At 38.6% G+C, this 22,515-nt stretch overlaps 1 protein-coding gene across 6 annotated transcripts in view; it reads right to left on the reverse strand.

Annotated features, from left to right (window-relative positions):
* The window catches only part of PHKA1 (phosphorylase kinase regulatory subunit alpha 1), a 135,431-nt gene extending 118,275 nt beyond the window's left edge, over positions 1-17,156 (reverse strand). For all 6 annotated transcript variants that reach the window (XR_014835614.1, XR_014835615.1, XM_021080695.2 and 3 more), the window contains exons 1-4: positions 16,679-17,156; positions 15,502-15,660; positions 8,707-8,754; positions 6,754-6,922 (exon numbers count right to left, since the gene is read on the reverse strand). Coding sequence is in view for 4 of the 6 variants with exons in the window: in XM_021080695.2 (XP_020936354.1) it covers positions 6,754-6,922; positions 8,707-8,754; positions 15,502-15,660; positions 16,679-16,756 (454 nt within the window). In the remaining 2 variants the exon portion in view is untranslated. The remainder of the gene's footprint in view (positions 1-6,753; positions 6,923-8,706; positions 8,755-15,501; positions 15,661-16,678) is intronic.
* Between the last annotated feature and the right edge of the window lie 5,359 nt (positions 17,157-22,515).

Consider the following 22,515-nt stretch of genomic DNA (forward strand, 5'->3'; position numbering starts at 1 on the left):
GAACCTTGATTTTGTCTACAGTATATTTTTCTTCTCAGAAACTTTTATTAAGCTTTATTTCTTAATGTTTCTGGCATTTTCAGTTTGATTTTTTTACATTTTAATCTTTGATCTCCTGACAAATATCTTAAATCAAAAAATTCTAACTAGACTTGTGGTTGCCTGGGGGGAGGGGGAGGGAGTGGGAGGTATTGGGAGCTTGAGGTTAACGGATGCAAACTATTGCTCTTGGAATGGATTAACAGTGAGATCCTGCTGTGTAGCACTGAGAACTATGTCTAGATACTTACAATGCAGCACGACAATGGGAGAAAAAATTATGTATACATGCATGTGTAACTTGGTCCCCATGCTGTACAGTGGAATAAAAAAGTGTGTTGGTGGAAATAACCACAAAAAAGAAATATAAATAAATAAAATAAAATTTAATTTAATTTCAAAAGACTATATAGAGAGTTCCAGTCGTGGTTCAGTGGTAATGAACCTGACTAGTATCCCTGAGGATGTGGATTCAATCCCTGGGCTCGCTCAGTGGGTTAAGGATCTGGCATGGTTGTGAGCTGTGGTGTAGGTTGCAGACGCAACCTGGATTCCATGTTGCTGTGGCTGTGATGTAGGCCAGCATCTGCAGCTCCGATTTGACCCCTAGCCTGGGAACTTCCATATGTCATGGATGCAGCTCTAAAAAGACCAAAAAAAAAAAAAAAAAAAAAAAAAGTAAAAAGGACTATATAGATCCAGACATCCAGAACATCAGATTGCAAACTCCTCCTGATCCATGGCTCTGGCAAAATAGCAACCATAGCACAGGGCAGCATAAGCAGCAAAGGGTCTTTCTTGTAGCAGTAATGATCTACCTTAACCTCATGGATAAAGTGGGAAAAAGAGAAGAGACGTAGTAATATTGGGCATCAGCTTCATAGCTTTATCTTGTTACCTCTGTGTGCCAAGGTGCTTGAACAGAGATTGAGAGAAGGCAGGCGCTGTGAAACTGACCATAATGAGATGGTTTATTCCTGGATGCTCAATTCTATTCTGTTATTCTACATGTCTATCCTTATGCTACTGTTGCAGGTTTTGGAAGTAAGTTTTGAAATCAGAAAGTGAGTGCTCCAACTTTGTTCTTTTTCAAAATTGTTTTGGCCATTCTGGGTCCTTTGGATTTCCATATACATTTTAGGAACAGCTTGTCAGTTTCTGCAAAGAAGACATCTGGGATTTTCATAGGAATTGCATTTCAATCTATAGATCAATCTGGAGAATATTGCCATCTTAACAGTAAGTCTTCTGATCCATAAACATAGGAGGTCTTTCCAATTTACCATTTCTGATTCTCTTCATTTTTTTCCAATGGATTTGCGTTACCATTTGGTTTTATTTCTTTAATACAATATAGCTTTTCTTCCACCTACCTCTTTAGTTCTTATATTATCAAATATATTATATTCTATATGCTATAAGCCCAACAATACAATTATATTGTTTTATACAGCTGATTTTTAGATCAGTTATAAGAAAGAAGACATGGACAATTATATCATATTTTATAATTACTTTTACCAGTGGTCTGTTTTTTGTATGTGTGTGGAGTCCAATTCCTATCTGCAGTTACCTGATTTCAGTCTAAACAACTTCTTTTAGTATTTCTTGTAAGATAGGTCTATTAGCAACAGATTCTCTCAGTTTTTGGTTACCTGGGAAGGTCTTTATCTCACTTCATTTTTTTTTCTTTGCTTTTTAGGGCCACACCTGCAGCACATGGAAGTTCCCAGGCCAGGGGTCGAATCAGAGCTATAGCTGCTGGCACAGTCACAGCAATGGGGGATCCGAGCCATATCTGCGACCTACACCACAGCTCATGGCAACACCAGATCCCCGACCCATTGAGCGAGGCCAGGGATGGAACCCGCATCCTTATGGATACTAGTCGGATTTGTTTCCACTGTGCTACAACAGGTACTCCCTCACTTCATTTTTGAAAGATAGTTTTGCTGAATATAAGATTCTTGGTTGATAGTTCCCTTTTACAGCCCTTTGAATATATCATTCCACTGCCTTCTGGCCGCCGCTTTTTTTTTTTTTTTTCTAGAGAGAAGACAGCTGATAATCTTATTTGGGTTCCCCTGTACGTGACAAGTCATTTTTCCCAAATTGCTCTCAAGATGTTGTTTGTTTTTGGCTTTTAACATTTTTACTATGATGTTTCTGGATAAGATTTTTTGTTTCTTCTAACTGGAGATCTTTTTGAGCTTCTTAGATATGTAGATTAATGTTTTTCATCAAATTTGGGACATTTTCAGTCATTATTTTTTAAAAAATGTTTTCTGCTCCTTACTCTTCTCTGGTACTCTTTTTTAATTGAAGTATAGTTTATTTACAATGTTGTGTTAATTTCAAGTGTACAACAAAGTGATTCAGTTATAAATACACACATATTTTTTCAGATTCTTTTCCCTTATGGGTTAGTACAGAATATTGAGTAGAGTTTCCTGTGCTATATAGTAGGTTCTTGTTGGTTATCTATTTTATATATAGTAGTGTGTATCTGTTAATGCCAAACTCCTAATTTATCCCTTCCCCCTCCTCTGGTATTCTTATTACACATGAGTTGGTATCCTAAATGGCATCCTACATTTCTCTGGGGTTTTATTCATTTTTCTTTATTATTTTTTCCCTATTCTTCAGCTTATATAACCTCAGTTCATCTACCTTCAAATATGCTGATTTTTCCTCCTGCCAGCTCAGATATATTGAGCCTCCCTAGTGAGCCTTTTATTTCAGTTGAAAAGTTACTATACTTTTCAACTTTCCATTTGGCTCATTTTTATCTCTTTATTGATAGTCTCTATTTGATTAAATACTTTAATCATATACTCCTTTACTTCTCTAAGCGTGATGTACTTAAGTTTTCTAGATACTTTTACAGTAACTGCTTTGGAGTCTTTGTTCCTAAGTTCAATATATGCTTCCTCCCAAAGACAGTTTCTGTTACCTGCTTTTTTTCTTATGTTGGCTCAGAATTTCTTGTTTCTTTGTGTGTCTCAAATTTTTGTTGAAAATTGGACATTATAGATAATATGTTGTATGAAATCTGTAAATTATTGATAACCTCCCCTATGGGACTTGTTTCTTGTTTACTTGTTTGTTTAGTGATTTGGACTATTTCAGTGAAATTTACTTTCCCCATAGCATGCAGCCTCTGAAGTTGGCCCTCAGAGATTGTTGCCTTGGGCAAGTGCACTGTCACCCCAGGAAGATTTTAGTTTTAGCTACTGTCTCTTTCCATGATTCATTTGAATGTCTGCCTTTGTTGGTATTACACCCAGATGTTAATCTCCACCAATTAACAGATGACTGCTCTATTATATTATATAATACCTTGATGCATAAATTGCTCCACAATCTGATTCAATTAAATTCAGGCCCCATTTCAGGTAGTTTTTTTTGTTTGTTTGTTTTTTGTTTTTTGTTTTTTTGCTTTTTAGGGCTGCACCCATAGCATATAGAAATTCCCAGGCTAGGGGTAGAATTGGAGCTATAGCTGTCAGCCTACACCACCACCACAGCAACATGGGATCCGACAGCAACCTCTGCTATCTACCCCACAGCTCACAGCAATGCCAGATCCCTGATGCACTGAGGGAGGCCAGGGATTGAACCTGCATCCTCATGGATACTAGTCAGATTTGTTTCCACTGAGCCACAATGGGAACTCCCCATTTCAGGTAGTTTTTGATGACAGTCTTTGACATTCATTATAACCCTAGGAGGGTTCTTTTTAGCTCTTTCCTTGGTTCTCTGTTAAAACTTCTAGATAGCCTATGGGTTAACTTGTTGCTCTTATTTAGCTATCAGCTTCCTCTTAATTTTTCTTTCTTTCTTTCTTTCTTTCTTTCTTTCTTTCTTTCTTTCTTTCTTTCTTTCTTTCTTTCTTTCTTCCTTCCTTCCTTCCTTTGTTTTCCTCTCTCTCTCTCTCTTTCTTCTTTTTTTGCTTTTTAGGGCCACACCCATGGCATATGGAAGTTCCAGGCCAGGGGTTGAATCAGAGCTGCAGCTGGCAGCTGAGCCCTACACTACTGCCACAGCAACACAAGATCTAAGCCACATCTGCAACATACACCATGGCTCACAGTAATGCCAGATCCTTATCCCACCAAGAGAGGCCAGGGATTGAGCCTTCATCCTCATGGATACTAGTTGGGTTAGTTACCACTGAGCCATGACAGGAACTCCCTCCTCTTAATTTCTTAGAACAAAAATCTTCATTGCTTTTGAGAGTGTCCTTAATCTTGAACATTCCTACACTCCATTCCAAACAAATTCAGTTCTCTTGGGAGGAGCTATGGAGCTTTCTGTTCTTATGGCCTGCCCCACCATCCATGCTACCAGAAAGGTGGGTCAGGCCTAGTATTCTTGGTCTGCTCCGCCTGTGGTTAAGCTTTCACTCCATGAGTGGGACTAAGGGGTAGGAGGGGAATTCCAGACCTCTTAGTTATTCTTGGCTAGACTAGAACTTCTGCAACACAGAGCTGGGAAGGACAGGAAATGCTGGTAACCTATCTTTGTCAGGGAGATATCATAGCCCTAGACTAGGAGCTGAAGAGAGAGGTTACCTTATATTCTTGGCTGCATCCACCTCAAGCAGTGCTTCTGTCATGGTGAGCTTGGGACAGGGGAGGGAGTAGGTTGTAGCTCAAATGCCATACTCTCTCACCACTAATATTTATATTTCCTTGAATAAATGTTTCTCCATTTTCTGTGTGCCCTTAAGATGATTTCCAGAGACTTCAAATGGCCCATTTTCTAATATTAATTTTCACCACTTAAGGTTATTTTGCTGAGGAGAGGGTCCATGGAGCACTTCTGACACATATCCTATAAGTTGCAATCAGCTTTTGTCTAAGCCTCTCTTTTAACCAAAGTTGAGATTTTTAAGAATTCAAAAATATTCAGAAATTTATTAAGTTTTCCATGAAGATCTTTCATAGTCTACTTTTAATTATTTCTTACAGCTATCCCTTTCATCCTCAAGGCAACTGCATCATTTCTCATCTAAAGTATTCTACGAAACCTAACTAGTCCTCTATCTTAATTTCCTCCCCCATCCAATCTATCCTCCCACTATGGGAGTGAATCATTTCAAACTTTCTTGATTATTTACCTTGAGTGGCTCTCTATTGACTACAGACTAAACTCTAAACTTAGTATGGTATACACAGGCCCTTAAGCAATTATCATCAACTTTCTAGCTCCATCCTTTGCCATTTTTCCAGATCTATCTTACACTCTAACCATAGAAGATATGCAGTCTTACCTTGGTGGCCAGTACCATTCAAACTTATGTGCTATAGTCATGCTATTCCTTTCCCTTTCTAGGTATTTCAACTTATTCCTCAAAGGCCTGATAAAATAATATCTACCTTATTCCAAACACCTACCAAAGTAGCTCACTGAGCTGAAAATGAAATATTAAGTCAGGAGTCAAACTTTTGGTGAATGAATGAGTATATCTCTTATAAGCCTCTCTAGTATATTTCCACTTCCCTTCTGGGCTCAAAATGAAAAACCACAAGGGATATTTAGACACTGCTTTATAGAAACACACTCCAGAGTTGGCATTAAAAGAATATTAGAAATGGAGTTATAGCTGCCATTATATTTAAATAAATAAAACCTAAGAAATACATTTATTTGGGGAGGAGCCTCCCCTCCAAAAGAAGGGAGTTTGTGGGTAGACATAATTTTAAGAAAAGGTTATTCAGCCTCTGGGATGTGTATTGTTCTAGAGGGAATAAAAGGGAAGGATTTATTTACATAAGGAAAGGAGAAAAGTATTTTGGGGTAATTCTCATCCTGAATGCCCCTAGTACCAAGGAACTCTGTAACCAGATAGAAAGATATAGAAATTGAAATGTCAAAAATGTGGTATTGTGAGAAGTACATGTATTTACTCAGGAAGCTCTGGCAAAGGTCCCTTTTAATTTACAAACTGAATGTAATCAGATGTAGTCCTCTCCAATTTAGGATAAATAAAAGGGAATTATGTTGGTTCTTATAATTTCCTTTTCAAGTAAAACATCTAAAGCTATTTGAGAGTTCCCTGGTGGCTTAGCAGTTAAGGATTGGATGTTGTCACTGCTGTGGCATAGCCAAAAACAAACAAACAAAAACACCTAAAGCTATTAACAAAACCATCTGAAAAAGATGTGTTATTCAATAATAAATTGAATTCTTATTCCTAAGTTAATTCCCTTAATATAATTTAGAAGCCTATAAACAGACACCTTGTTTATAATATAGTCATAAAAGTAGTATAAAGTAGGTGATGTTAATACTAACTACAGGCTTGTCAGTGCATACTATGAGAACAAGCAATAAACCCTAGCCCTTTTTTCCTATCTTACAATATCTGAGGATTAATAAAATACTTGTCTAAAGAAAATCTACTCCAGATTTCCTGGTTCTCAATTAAACATATATATTAACTCAATTTATTCCTCAAAGGCTTGATAAAATAGTATTTACCTTATTCCAAGCACTCAGATTTGTTTCTCAACGTGAAAGAATACTAACTACACCTTAGAGAGTCGTTTTTCTGCATAAAATTTGCAAAATATTATGTTTCCAATATGTATCTTTGAGCAATGTAACCAGTTATGTTGTTTTCTGGCCAACACCTCTGAGGGAGCCACATGTGCCAGGGCAAGTGCTCCACGGTGCAGCGGTTCCCAGTACTGCTGTCCTTATACTGACCTGAGGCAGTCATTTGTGCTAAGAAGAGCAGGTACACAGAGGTAGCATCCAACTGCAGGTGTCCCCACTGGTCATCACCCACCACAGTGGCACAGGTTTTGGTGTTGTACTTGGCATGGAGGCTATCCTTGGTACTCTGACTATACTTGAAGGATTCTACTTTATCCACCTGGAAAAAAAAAAAAAGGAAAAGAAAGCTATGCAGAAAAATCAACCCATACACTATACTTCAGTAGTACTCTAATGTACATCATTACATTTGGTCCGCAGGCAACTGTGAATACTTAAAATGCATTTTATCTTTCTCTCTACATTAATACAATTAGGAAAGTGTGCTATTGCTATTTTTCAATTTAAGCAATTTAATGAGAAAATAATACCAGTCAAAACCAGCTATTTCCTACTCATTACCTCTCATTCACTCTTCAGATGACTGTTTTGCCACTTTGTAGATAAAAAATGAAAATCAGAGAGGTTGAGTGAGACCAGCTTAGTAAGAGATAATTGACTTGTAAAAAAAATAGGTACAATTGTTCATGAAACAGATGTATAATTTTTAAGGGAACTTAGAATAAGAGGATATATTTTGAAGGAGTAATGAAAGAGCTGGGGAGAGACCCATGGGTGACAAAGAAAAGATATGAAAGAAAGCTGAAACCAAGTCAGAAAGGAAACACTGTGCAAGGGAAAAACGAAAGACTTATTTCCTGAAACTTTAATTTGATATGTATGTATCTGCTGGTAACTATCATACATTTAAATATGGTTCAAGAAATTAGTGACTTTAAACCTATTTGGTAAGGTAGAAAATGCAAATATCTAAAATACAAAAAAAAAAAAAAAAGCAAAAAGCAACAAAGAAGGAAAAAAATGATGACTGTGAGATAGCCCAGTAGGGAAATCATTGATAAAATGCAGAAGTTTGGAGTTGATTTCCTTTTACTTTAGACTTGTCATGTGCCTTGGGATGGTCTCTTTATGGATCTGGGCCTTGATTACTCCTTCTAATAAAATGTAATCTTGGGCTCAAGAAAATCAGTTCAGAGTCAATGTGCATAACATGTGTAAAGGTCCCCCAGGATAAAAGTAAAATACTTTTTTAAAGTTAAACATTTTTGAATGGAAAAAATATCATAAATAAGCTCAAAAGATAAACTAGAGATTGCTAAAAAATATTGGTAATACATGTGACAAAGGATTAATATCCATCATGGAAAGGAACTACTCAAATAGGCAAGAGAGACAGCCCAAAAGAAAAAGAGGCAAAAGACCTAACAGGCAATTAACAGAAGAAGAAAGGATGATCAGCTTCATTCAAGATCATGAAAATCCAAATCAATGTTAGGAGATATAAGCCCTTGGCCCCTTATCTCCAACGCTAAAATCTAAAACACTTCCAAAAGTTTTTTTTTCCCCTTAAGTTTTATACCAAAATTCATTTCCCCTAAGTTCTATACCTGATTCAGACAGGGGGCTATCTGCACATTTTATTTATACTGTCAAAATTCATGTTTTCCTATAGAGAGATGAATGTTTTTGATGATAGAGTGCTATTCTGGAGTTGCTGAAAGTACAACGAAATATATGATATAGGCACTGTACTGCCTTTTAAAATCTGAAAAATTCTGAATTATAAAATTTATCTGGTCTCAGGGTTTCAGATGAGAACTTATAGACCTGTATTATCTTTTAGTCAATATACATAATTGCATGTACAGTAATGATGAAGTATATTAAAAAGTCATTTATGGGGGAAAAAAGACCGGAAAGTAATACTTCAGTGGTAAATGAGTGGTGAGAGCATGAGTGATATTTCACGCCCTCGATCCTACAAATTTTCTAAAATTAGTATTTGTGAAATTGAAAAAAAATAAGCTATAACTGTTCCTTAAGGGGTAGGGCTACTATTACCATGTGCTTTTATTGGAGAGGGTGCTGTTAACAATGCCATACCTGTCTGATCATGCAGTGCAGCAGTCCCCTCATCAGCTTCACTACACTCTGCAGAAATAAATGGAAACAAGCTGTTATAAACATTCCTAGATGCAGGAACACTTACTCAGCAACAGCAGTTGGTACATGACCTTTTGAGAACAAGTAACCTTATCCTTGGTTCCTATTTACATGGCATTTACTTTATAGGTACACAGAAGAGCAGATTGCAGCTAAAAGTGGAACTAAAAGTTGCAGTTGGTGACTACTTCAAGTTAAAAAAAAATCCAAGCTCCAACAGATTTATGTAAAAAACTCAGTTAACCATTCTATTAGAGGACATTTCACCTGGGGGGAAAAGGGGGCAAGTCAGCTCAAAAATCATAAAGCTATGAGGATATTTAAAATATATCCTATATCCTAGAAAAGCCATCGCTTTTATTTTGCTAAACTAGCCAAGGCTTATCTTCAAGAGGCCACAGAAATATTTATCAGGACATTCTCCCTAAAGAATAAATGAACTTCAATTCAGAATAACTATAAAGAGGAACTATTAGTGCAACTCAACCCCCTTTCCCTGAAAAAAAAAAAAAAAAAGCCACAAACTTAAGTCTCAAGTCATCACTATTTCTCTTACTAGGGCCTAGCAATTTCTAAAGTAGTTCATTTTCTAGTCATAACACTCCAAAATTCTGACTACCAATTATATACTATATTAGTTGGTATAATAAAATATAGTAATAATCATATTTAATTATAATCATATTTATTTATATTATTACTATATTGTTATACTATAATAGTATAATAATATACTAATAATATAGTAAGTCTATTTAACTATAGTATAGTTATAAATATACCTGTTATACTACGTGATGGTAGAAGGGCCCATCAACAGTGTCATGGGTAGGCAATATGTTTTGGAAGAATATAGCACCAAACAGCTTCTCTATTTCTCTAAGTTTTCTGTTTCATAGCCCAGAAGAAATACAACCAGGTTACTTCAGGGAATGCTGGCTCAGAGGTGGCTTCAGGACATCTCTGAAAACGAATCTACTTGGAAGCTACATCATTCTGTTATTCCTTCAAAATATTCAAATGGTACTACAAGTAGTAGACACAACAAAGATAAGTATCTATTCAATTATGCTTCAATTATTTATGACATCTTTTACTGAGGGAAAAATAAAGTGTTCCCTTGGAAGAGTTCCCTTCCTTGAGTAATTTCTGTCTATAAATGGCCCCTTTCCCTTATAGATCAGGGGAAGAAATGAGAGAGACAGAACATGAAGAGGCAGTGCATGACCTTGTTACCTTTTAAATCATGAAGCATTTGTTATAATAAAGTACTAAAACTGACTACAATCCCTATAGGAAAACATTTATTATAACTTTGACCCCCAATGAATGAAACTATCCTTTAATATACTGTTATAGACAACAGTAAATACAACCTCCTTATTTTGTGGGGCAACTTTATTCAATTGTAAATTCTGCTCTACATGTGACCACATACGCCCACATCCTTTTAACTCTCTTTACCATCCAGCCCTGCTACTACCATCTACATTTTCCTTACTTGAACAGAAAACCTGGGGAATCATGGATGCAGTGGAGGGGTTCTGCATGCCACCCACTTTTGTCCTCCTGGAATGGCCATCGTCAGCCATTTCTGTCCTCAAGTTCCAACTTCCAACTCAGGATAAAATAAATAGGAAGCACAGAAAGCTAAGAATGAGAGGAAGTATCTGTACTTTGTATTCCCCCAAACTGCCTACTTCCTAATTAAGGTGCACTAGTTGGCATTAATTAATTATACATGTTTATTCATACACCAGGGATTCTAACCACACCCCTCTTCTAACCTACCTTATTTTTTTTTTGAGGATATGGATCTATGTGTTTGTGAACTGACTATATAAGGATATATACTTACTTATATATAACCATACCAATGTAAGTATTAATCTGTTTCTCTCTCCAGCTATATATACAGTCAGATACATATGAGCATCTAAAATATGCAAAGCACTCTATCAGACTTTGTAAAATATAAAGAAAAGGGAGACAGGAGAGACGTGTTTTTTTTTTTAAACTAAGCTACAAATACAGTATTCTTAACAATTTCTGATTATCCTTTAAAACTCTACTCCTCTGTGAACACTTCTTTGTCTTGTTCAAGGGAAATTAGACTTTCCTGCCCGTGTGTTCCCACAGAACTCTGTACTTATCTCTTATGTATAGTATCTATCGTATCTGTCCTAATATATTATAACTATTTACATATTTGTCTCCCCCATCAGACTATAAACTCCTTAAGAGGCAGAGACTGGATTAAGAAATAGACTTTTAAGTCAATGTACTAAGCAAACTGTATATATATATATATATTCCATATGTGCAAGTAACTCTCAAATGGCTTACCCCCCAAATTGTGTACCTTTGTGTACATGCATGTTTATAAAGGGGGAGGGTACAAATATGACAAAATGTTAACAATTAGTGAATTTAGATAAAGGGTACATGCAAATATGTTTATTTTACTATTCCTATAACTTTTCTATAAAATTAAAACTTTCAAAAATAAAAAGTTGAGGTTTAAATATAAACATTTTTCCTTTTTTTTTCTTTTGGTCTTTTTGCCTTTTCTAGGGCTGCACCCCTGGCATATGTAGGTTCCCAGGCTAGGGGTCTAATCGGAGCTGTAGCTACCGGCCTCCTCCAGAGCCACAGCAACACGGGATCCAAGCTGTGTCTGCAACCTACACCACAGCTCACGGCAACACTGGATCCTTAACCTACTCTGTGAGGCCAGGGATTGAACCTGCAACCTCATGGTTCCTGGTCGGATTAGTTAATCACTGAGCCACGACGGGAACTCCAACCCATTTTATTTTTTATATCTGTTACAGAGCCTGGCACATGACAATTACACAAAGTCTGCTAAATGAAAAACTGAACATGTTGGATGGCATAGACAATAAGTCATCTAGAAGTTCTAAGGAAGTAGTCCTGAGAAAGAAGCTATCACTGAAAAATTGAGAGGAGGATGAGGAGAGGAACCACAGAAAAAGTGACTGGGGCCAGGCTTCACAGGTGGAAGGAATAGCTCACAAAACGATTTGGAGATGGGAATGTCCATGGCTTTCATGGAGGAGGGAGGAAAAATTCAAAAAGGTTGAATGTGAGGTGGTAAGACCCAGGTCGTAGTCATAACACCACCAAATTCCAACTTCATCTCCTTGCGTCAATCCCTTCACCTGTAGGTTGGGCAAAATAATATCTAATTTACAAGGTGTTATGAGAATAAAATGCTAGTAGTTAATGGGGAAGTATGTAGTACCATGAAAAGTCTTTACATAAATGTCAGGTATTTTTATCGAGGGACTGTTAGAGAAGTAATGAAGACACCAACCTGGTTGGAACTGGGGGAATAATGCAAGGTACCAGCATGATATAATATTGAAAACACAGCCTAGGACCAAACCCTAAAGAGTCTTGTCTATCAATCGAAAACATTTGCATTTTACTTGTAGGGAAATGAGAGATACAGAAAGATTGTTGAGAATTAAAATACATCCTTTAAGTGCTGTTTTCACAACAGTGTTAAGAGATCAGGGTTTAGACTAGGATTGAGGCAGAAGGGAATAGAAAGGAGGGGATGGATTCAGGAAAAATGATGGAATTAATACACTTTGGTCTGCATGTATCAAAGGGCAAAAGGGACAAGTCAAAAATTACCCTAAGGGCAGTACTTTTCCAACACTGTTTTACAGAACACTAGTCCAGGAAATTCCGGAAAAGCTGTAAAGTCCACCCTCCATCTTAAACTCAAAGTGGACATCAGTATATCAAAGACTCTGAGAAATTACAGAGTAAAGAAATCTGCTGTTTCACATAGCTTCAAACTTATTTAGTGGCCCACTTCCCACTACGGGAAATGTTCTAAGTAATGTTGCCCAGGTTACTGGTAGAATAAGGACACTGATAAGAAAAAAAGGGATGTTTGGTGAGTTACTGTTGTTTAGTAGTCCATTTTGTTTGTTTTTAGTAGGGAAGGTGGGGTTGCAGACCTGTTGATTTTTTTTCATGGAGACAAAAACATTTATTAAATTTAAACATTAAGCATAAAGTCTAGTGAGCATGACCCTTTAACTTTTTTTCATTTTTCAAGTTTTATTGAAGTATAGTTAATTTACAGCAGACCTGTTGATTTTGAGAAGCCATAAGATATTCAGGTGCAGCTGATCAGAAGACAAGTGAAAATCTGGGTTTGAAACTGAGGTGAGGTCAGAGTTAAAGATGAAGCTTTGAAAGTCAGTCATTCTCATAAAGGTAACAAATAAAGCCATGAGAAAAGATGAGAGACTAAAAAAGGAGAACAAAACTGAGGAAGAAGTAGAACTAGTGGCAGCCAAAGAGCCATCTCTATTTGTGTGCTCATTTATTCTTATAGGTGTGAGTCTATATTTGTGTGACTAAGAGAAAGGGCATGTGTAAAAACATCTATGTGCATACTTCTATTCTCAACCTAGGGTAGAAGAGTCACCTAAACCCTTGTCCCCGTTTCATCCAGAATTTGCTTTAATTCTCTGACATCATTTCTCATAGAGAAACCTAGGTGAAAGTTGGAAGGAAGGGTAGAAATGATTAACAATCAATGGTTTGGGAAAATCAACACAGTAACGGAAAGTTGACAGTAGGTGGGAATTTAATCTATGGATTTATTGTATTTGATTTCACCTCTGCTCATTTTTAGCCACTGATCAGTGATTATCCCTGGCTGCACTTTAGAATTACCTGGGTAGTTTTTTGTTTTTGTTTTTTAATATTGATGCCCCAGGGCTCCACCTTCAGAGATTTATTTACATTGTTCTAGGGTGAGGTCCAGTTAAAGGTATTTCTTAAAAGCTTTTCAAGTCATTCCAATGCACAGCCAGAATTTAGCACCATTCAAGTAGAGTGGGGATAAATCCAGTTCATGACCTGTTTTTGTAAATAGAACTTATTGGAACATAGCCATGTTCATTCATTTATGTATTGTCTCTGGCTGCTTATGTGTAACAATGGAAAAACTGAGTAGTTGGGCAGAAGCCACACATAACACACAATGCCACAAATATTTACTATCTGGCCATTACAGAGATGGTTTTCTGATCCATAGTCTGAATTAACTGAGTCAGCTTTGAGAAAAAGAATTAATGAGACCTAATAATACAATCTGTTTTAATTCATAATGAAAGTTCATAGAAATTTTAGAATTCCCAGAGAAAGTTTGTTTTTTGAAGATGTTTCCTCTTGCCATAATGTTTTTGAGAAATTCCAAGGTTATAATTGAGGTGGTATGGAAAATATATTTTTTGTGTTGCATGAAAAATCATTTGATAAAACATTAAAATTTTAGAATGAATAATTTTTTGTTCATTTCCCCCCCTTCCTCTGTTAAATTCTTTCTTCCTGGACCACATAAGGAAAAATGTCGTCTCTGCAGAATGATCAATAAGGAGTTTTCATAAACTAACTCTTAATAGTTTTGAAAAAGACATTGGTTAAATTGTACTGGGTATAAAATCTTGGGTATTGTTCCACTAATATTAATTTCTAGCAAAACAAAACATACAAAATACTGAGGTCAAAATAGCAAAACATTAAAGTAGGATTAGGATTTTGGATTGATTTTTTTCAGTAGGATTACAGATTGATTTTTTTAACACTCTTCTGTATTTTCCAAATTCTTACAATGGTTATGTATGTTTTCTATAAGTCAAAAAATATTGATCTGTACTTTCTGGGATAGAGCAAATACTCCAATAATTATTTTTGGTGGACCTAAGTACCTCTCAATAATAGCTTGAGGGAATAACAAATACCTACTTTTGCAGAGGACAACAGTGAAAATTCCCTATTGCCTAGGACTGTAGCCCTATAATATGCTGTTGTCCTTAAAAACAAGTAAATCTCAATATTCTGATTTATAGATGAAGAATGGAGCTCAGATTGTCTAAGTTGACGGAGACCATGTGAGAAAATGACTGGTGTGGAGAGAATCTTTCCCACTAGTGGAAAAGAATTCACATATACCTTAAAACTGACAGCAGAGTATCTCAACATTACGAGTCCCATGTAGCCCAGAATGTTATTTTCTTGGTCATTCAAGCAGATGTAGCACCTGTGTCTAAACAGTTCTATAGAGGATGCTTCTTTACGGGGGGAGGGCCTTAAAAGTTGGCTTAAAGGCATCTGCTGACTCTAGCCTTATTTTGTTCCAGAAGGATGGGGTGAAGTGGGCATGAGTGGGGTGGTGGTGGGGTGGACTTACAACAGACTCTGAAACAGTGACCAAAGGTGTAAACGTCAACAAATAAAGTATTTATGTCTAGTTGGGAAAGTCAGCTAATTTGTATCAGTTACGCTCATATAAATACCACCTATCATTTTCAGAAACAAAGTAAAATGGTAGATACCTGCCTCCAGACATTCTTCGCAATAAGAATAAATATGCTGGAGACTGCAAAATACATTACTTGGAAAGAGGATTACAGACTTTTAGCAAAGACCTGAGGATAGGATTTTCTACTGTAAGAGAACAGACTGTGCCCTCTCCCCCTGAATCAGCAAGTTTCAAGTTTTCACTGCAAAAAAAAAAATTTCAGTACAATACAGGAAAGCTCTTTGGAATGTAATTTCAGCAAGGTGAAGAAAGAGGGAAAAAGGCAAAGGACACTTCTCTTAGCTTCTGTGGACTACATTTCCTTCCATTCCTGCCCCTCCTCCCTCCAGCTCCAGATCTCTTTGTATTTTTATCCTGAGTACCTGCTCCAGTTCATAGGCCTTTGCTTTATCCTCATCCCGGTCTGCATTCTTTCTATAGGCCAGGCCCAGACCCCATACAGCCAAGATGCTGTACACGTTATCCCGGACCCAGGCATCTTTCTGATCAAAGCTGGCTGGAAGCAAACCAGTCACTGGATTCTGTAAAGACAAGAAAAAGGGACAGGCAGGTAACCATAGGGTGTTAATAATGAGGAAAGAGAATCTTTCAAATGGGTACTCAGGGACTTTGATTTTCCCTCTAGTTCCTCATTCCTAAGTTTTATAATCTTCTCTTCTTCTAAGTGCAAGCATGTATCTCAAAAAAGAGGAAAGAGCTGGCTGAAGACTTAAATCTGAAATGTGGATATTCTTAAAAGAAAGGCAGTGTTTTAACTTTTCAGTTAGAAAGAATGAACTACCAACAAAAAATCACCATTAAAAGAGTAGAAAAATTATGATTAACAATATACACATGGGGAGTTCCCGTCGTGGCTCAACGAACCCGACTAGACTAGTATCCAAGAGGAAGTGAGTTCGATCCCTGGCCTTGCTCAGTGGGTTAAAGATCTGGCATTGGGTGAGGTGTAGGTCACAGCTTTGCCTCGGATCCTGCTTTGCTGTGGCTGTGGTGTAGGCCAGTGGCTACAGTTCCAATTCAACCCCTAGCCTGGGAACTTCCATATGCTGCAGGTATGGCCCTAAAAAAGACAAAAACAAACAAAACAATATACACAGTGTACTTCAGATCTTCACCAACAGTCTAGTTTTAAGATGGCTAAAATTTCCCCTACCTCTTTTCTTCAGCGGGAGGGGAAGGAGGCAGAGCTCAAGCATGGGTCGGGGGTGGGGGGCAGTGCCAAAAAACAATCTACCCGGCATCTTTCAACTCTGGCCCCTGGAACCCAGCTGTGGTTTCGGGCACGGGGGGAACAGGGGAGTGCTCAGAAGCCATGACTCAGAACTCACAGCTAACTCTGGTTCTGTTCCTGGCCCAACACCTAGCTTTTCTTCAGGGTCCTTTACAGCCTCCCCAGCTAGGGGGAGGGAGAACCTGCAAAACACACACACACACAGCCCCCCCCCCCCCCCGCCAACACACACGGGTTCACCTAGGGTCTCCGTCCAGGCTGTCACACTCCACACCCTCCGAGTTCACAGGTGACACCCCTCCAGTTACCTGATGGCACAGGATGGTCTGATGCACTAGCCTAGCATAGCCATCTAGCCGGACCCCGGAGTTACTCCTGCTCCTCATCCCGCTCGGTTTCCAATCCTCTCAGAAACAGAGTGCCACAGGAGCCCACGGTCTATCCAAGAAAAGAGACCTCAACGCAGCTCCACCCTCGCTGTGGTAAGCTCAAGTGCCAGGCCCTATCGCTGTTCAGGCCTGGGGCGGGCTGTCCCGGCCACGACAGCCTCCGCAGCCACTACCCGCCGGCGGGCGTCCGAGCCTCTCGCAGTCCAGGGCGCCTCCGAAGTGCCTCCGGGGCCGCTTGCCGCCTTCCTCAAGTTCGTCTGGCCTCTGTGGGTGCCTTCTGCATCCTCTGCTCCACTCCTGGAGACCCGAGTGACCCGCGGCACAGTCTTCCGTGCGGCCGGCGGCAGCAGCAGGTCACCGGCCGCGACTCCGCCTCCACCTTGCGCGAAAGACAACCGGGAGGCGGGGCGGACGCCGTGGATCCCTGCAGCTGCGCGCGACGCCCGGGGACTTTCTCCGCCCCCAGGCCCTCGCCCCGCCCCTGGTGCCCCCACCGGCCCCGAGGCCGAGAATGTGTCACCGTATGCAATGTGCTATCAAGGGTTTATTTTCGAAACACCTCAAATGACTATTTCTGTTGTCCACACTTGCTGTACACACAGGATTTGGGGCAACCTGTTTCTTCTGCTGGACTAATTTTAGGAACCTATTGTAACTTCAAACCTAAAAGGAAAGAACGACCTTTTGCCTTCGGTGTCTAAAGAATTGGAATTTTCGGGTCTTTATTGTATTTTATACTTTTGACTCAAAGCTCAGATTAAACTCTTAACTCTGACCCAAAACAAAGTAGAAACAACTGCCTAAATTACTTTATTCCTTAGAAAGTGGCGAATCAGCGCGCTTGGGAAGGAGAGGGCAGTGGTGGGCTTTGAGAAAATGAGTGACCCAGGCGGGAACTGGGCTGGGAAGGAGCGGTGCTCAAGATTGCCTTGGCTGGAGAGGAGCTGGAGGAGATTCTATAGCGGCTTTGGAAGGCTCCCGCGTGCGCACGTAGGTCACAAGGCTGAGGCTGCAAAGACTCAGCTGAAAATAAAGACAGAAAGAGAAGATAGAAAATAAACCTGTAGGTAACGCTGATCACTAGCCCAGGAGTAGTCGGTCCACACCCTTCCCGGTGCCCGGCCCCAGGGTCTTTGCTCCGTCTGTTTACTGGCCCAAACCCCACATCTTGATCTCGGATTATTCAAATACTGCATGTCTTTCAAGGCAAGGCTTAAGTGCCTCCTGTTCTCGGAATCGCGAGGTAAGAGACTTAGACTGATTGACCTTTCAGGTCCAACTTAAGAATCTGCGGTTCTAAGCCTTCTTTAGCCAACTCACCAAGGCCACAGTGATTTTGCATTTTCGTTTATCTTTTTGTTTCTCTAAATTTAGTCTTTCCTCCGTTCCAACCCCCACCATCACCCCGACCCAAATTAGCGTGAAGCCTGGCACATTGGAAGTTGACTAGTAAATATTTGGTGCTGGTGATGAAGAAGGAGGGAATGCTCGAGAACTCAGATCTGGAACGTTCAACGGCCAAGTCGGTGATATAGTTAGATATGGTGATACATTTAAAATTCTCAAGCAAATAATTTCCATTGCATACACTGGCTAAGCAAATGCCATGACTGGCAAATATCAAGCTACTTTAAGGCCCAGGTGTACAAAGGGAGAAAAAGTCTTCCCGGGGAAAGCTACTTCATTTTGGAGGAAAGAGTGCTTGACTGCCCCTGTTCTTTCTAGTCCTTAACTCCCTGAAATCTCCTCCTTGGCCTGTCGCCTCAAAAGACCTTTCTCTAGCTGTGTACCCTTGAAGCTACTGCCCTCTCTTTTACTTCACCTCACCATCATTTAAAAATGTTTTTAAGGGAGTTCCTGTTGTGGCTCAGTGGAAACAAATCTGAGTAGTATCCATGAGAATGAGGGTTTGATCCCTGGCTTTGCTCAGTGGGTTAAGGATCCAGCGTTGCCATGAGCTGTGGTGTAGGTCGCTGACACAGCTTGGATCTGGTATGGCTGTGGCTGCATTGTAGGCCAGCAGCTGCAACTCCGATTCGACCCCTAGCCTGGGAATTTCCATATGCTGCAGGTGCAGCCCTAAAAAGCAAAAAACGTTTTAAAACTATTAAAGTAATATATGGTCAGTTAAGAAAATTAGGAAGGTACAGAAAAGTAAAGCAAATCACCCATAATCACTACAAACAACCACCTGTTAATATTTTAATTTTTCTAGTATTTTTATTCCTACTGCATTGAACTTCCCTACTCCCCACCCCAGTTATCCTAGATTAGGAATGCCAAAGGTAGCTGTTGCTGGATGGCATTACATTGGTGCTTTCAACCTCAATCCAGGCTGGGCCTTTCTGTCCTGCAGTCTTAGAAACTTGATCTCCTCAGTGTCCTTGAACTTGTTGACTCAGGAGGCTGACTCATGCTGATTACCTCATGAGACACTGATGTGGGAAAACCAGGATGTTGGTTGTTAAGGAGAAATAGGACAGTGACAGTTTATATTAGCCTGGCCACTACATTCCCTCCCTTTACTAATGTATAAGCCTCACACCCTACCAAGTACTATTTTGTTTTACGTAATTACTCTACCAAGTAAATACTATTATTAACCCCTTCTTAGAGATGGAGAAACTAAGGCACATGAAAATTAGGTAACGAGACTGCTCTGTCTTTGTTGGCTTCACTGACTCTCCACTGTCTACATTTCCATAGTTTGCGGATGCATTCTTCCTTTAGATACGTCAAAATTATCCAACCAAAAGATAGTCAAGTCTCGCCTGTCTGGAAGCCATTGGATTCACTGCACATTAATTTTATAGTTTAATTCTCAAATAAAATTTTATTTCCAGGTTCATGGGAATATTTTATATTTGCTCCCTTATATTACCTGGAAGTTTTAATCATACTAATTTTCAAAACTCCAAAATTTTTTAAAATGATTTTTTTTTCACCATTGTTGGTTTACAGTGTTCTGTCAATTTTCTACTGTATAGCAAAGTGACCCAGTCACACATACATATATACATTCTTTTTCTCACATTATCCTCTACCATGCTCCATCACAAGTGATTAGATATAGTTCCTTGTGCTATACAGCAGGATCTCATTGCCTATCTATTCCAAATGCAATAGTTTTTATCTATTAACCCCAGATTCCCAGTCCATCCCACTTCCTCCCCCTCTCCCTTGGCAACCACAAGTCTGTTCTCCAAGTCCATGCAAAACTCCAAAATTTTTTAAACTTCATATTTTATAGATGTTTTCCATGGTTTTACAATTTATGTTAATGTCTGCATTAATCTTCCCTGTAGTAGATGTTCTGGTTAACTGAGCTATTCTCTTATTATTAATACATCTTTTATTTTTTATTTTATAATTTTCAAAAGGTTATGGCCATGCCAGCAGCACCTGGAAGTTCCCAGGGCCAGGGATTGAATCAGCTACAGCTGCAACCTATACCACAATCGTGGCAATGCTGGATCCTTTAACCCACTGCTAGGCTAGGGATGGAACCTGAGTTGCAATCTGAGCTGCTGCAGTCGGATTCTTAACCCACTGCACCACAGTGAGAATGCCAATAATTTACCTTTTATTATTACATTTCTTTAAAAAATAATGCACACACTATCTCCTTTCCATTGTTTCCCATTCGCTCTCTTTAAATTTTTATCAAAATTATGGTAAGTAATATATGAACACATTCTTCATGAAAAAAGTTTAAATATTTCAAATAAGGTTAAATTTCCCTATGTCTAATTACTCATAATCACAGTTTCCTTTATCTTCCTTCTCACAGGTAACCACTGTTATAGGATTGGTTCGAATCCTTCTAGATTTTTTCCCTATAGATTTACATGTATATATAATGCATATAAAATATTTTTCTGTATTTTTAATATAAACAATATTATACTGTACCTACTGTTATGCAGTGTGCCTTATTCATCCAAAATTATGTCATAAAGATCTAGTCATGTTATTACACAGAGATCTACTTTATATACCATGGTTTATATAGGCCTTTTTCTATTGATGAACGTTTAATTTGTTTCCAGGTTAGTACTTCAGTGAACACACATATATGTCTTCTTGTGAAAGTATACATGTGTTTTAGAAATAGGCATTTAAAATTTTGATGTAACCAAAAAGCCATTTAATTACCTGCACCACCAGTAGTATATGAAAAGTCTCCATTTCTCTCATCCTCATCAATACATGAGATTATTAAACTTTAATTTTGGGCAATATGATAGGTGAAAAACGTTCTCTTACTTTAAATCTTATTTATCTGAATAATAATGTCATTGAGCATCTTTTTATGTTTATTTAATTTGTTATATTTATTTTATTTCTTCGGAGTAGTAACTGTTTATATACTTAGTCATTTCTCTATTGGGTTATTTTTCTTAATTTATAGTAATTTTTAAAAATTACATATTCTGTATTTTAACTTAAAAAAGAAATCCAGAGGCAATAATGCCCATGTTTTCCCATAAGTAGCTTTCTTTTTCTTTCTTCCTTTCTTTTTTCCTCCCTTCCTTCCTTCCTTCCTTCCTTCCTTCCTCCTTCCTTCCTTCCTTCCTTCCTTCCTTCCTTCCTTCCTTCCTTTCTTTCTTTCTTTCTTTCTTTCTTTCTTTCTTTCTTTCTTTCTTTCTTTCTTTCTTTCTTTCTTTCTTTCTTTCTTTCTTTCTTTCCAGCCACACCTAGGGCATGTGGAAGTGCCCTGGCTAGGCGTCAAATTGGAGCTGTAGCTGAGGCCTAACCCACAGCCACCTAACACTGTATTCAAGCCACATCTGTGACCTATGCCACTGGATTCTTTTTTTTTTTTTCCCACTGTACAGCAAGGGGGTCAGGTTATCCTTACATGTATACATTGCAATTACAGTTTTTCCCCCACCCTTTCTTCTGTTGCAACATGAGGATCTAGACATAGTTCTCAATGCTATTCAGCAGGATCTCCTTGTAAATCTATTCTAAGTTGTGTCTGATAAGCCCAAGCTCCCGATCCCTCCCACTCCCTCCCCCTCCCATCAGGCAACCACAAGTCTCTTCTCCAAGTCCATGTTTTTCTTTTCTGAGGAGATGTTCATTTGTGCTGGATATTAGATTCCAGTTATAAGTGATATCATATGGTATTTGCCTTTGTCTTTCTGGCTCATTTCACTCAGGATGAGATTCTCTAGTTCCATCCATGTTGCTGCAAATGGCATTATGCCATTCTTCTTCATGGCTGAGTAGTATTCCATTGTGTATATACCACCTCTTCCGAATCCAATCATCTGTTGATGGACATTTGGGTTGTTTCCATGTCCTGGCTATTGTGAATAGTGCTGCAATGAACATGCGGGTGCATGTGTCTCTTTTAAGTAGAGCTTTGTCTGGATAGATGCCCAAGAGTGGGATTGCAGGGTCATATGGAAGTTCTATGTATAGATGTCTAAGGTATCTCCAAACTGTTCTCCATAGTGGCTGTACCAGTTTACATTCCCACCAGCAGTGCAGGAGGGTTCCCTTTTCTCCACACCCCCTCTAGCACTTGTTATTTGTGGATTTCTTAATGATGGCCATTCTGACTGGTGTGAGGTGGTATCTCATGGTAGTTTTGATTTGCATTTCTCTTATAATCAGCGATGTTGAGCATTTTTTCATGTGTTTGTTGGCCATCTGTATATCTTCTTTGGAGAAATGTCTATTCAGGTCTTTTGCCCATTTTTCCATTGATTGATTGGTTTTTCTGCTGTTGAGTTGTATAAGTTGCT

Source organism: Sus scrofa, chromosome X (assembly GCF_054392235.1).
Source record: "Sus scrofa isolate SSC_HxYL_T2T_F1_AM1 chromosome X, Sscrofa_HxYL_maternal_Yorkshire_Landrace_v2.0, whole genome shotgun sequence".
In the NCBI taxonomy this organism is placed as follows: domain Eukaryota; kingdom Metazoa; phylum Chordata; class Mammalia; order Artiodactyla; family Suidae; genus Sus; species Sus scrofa.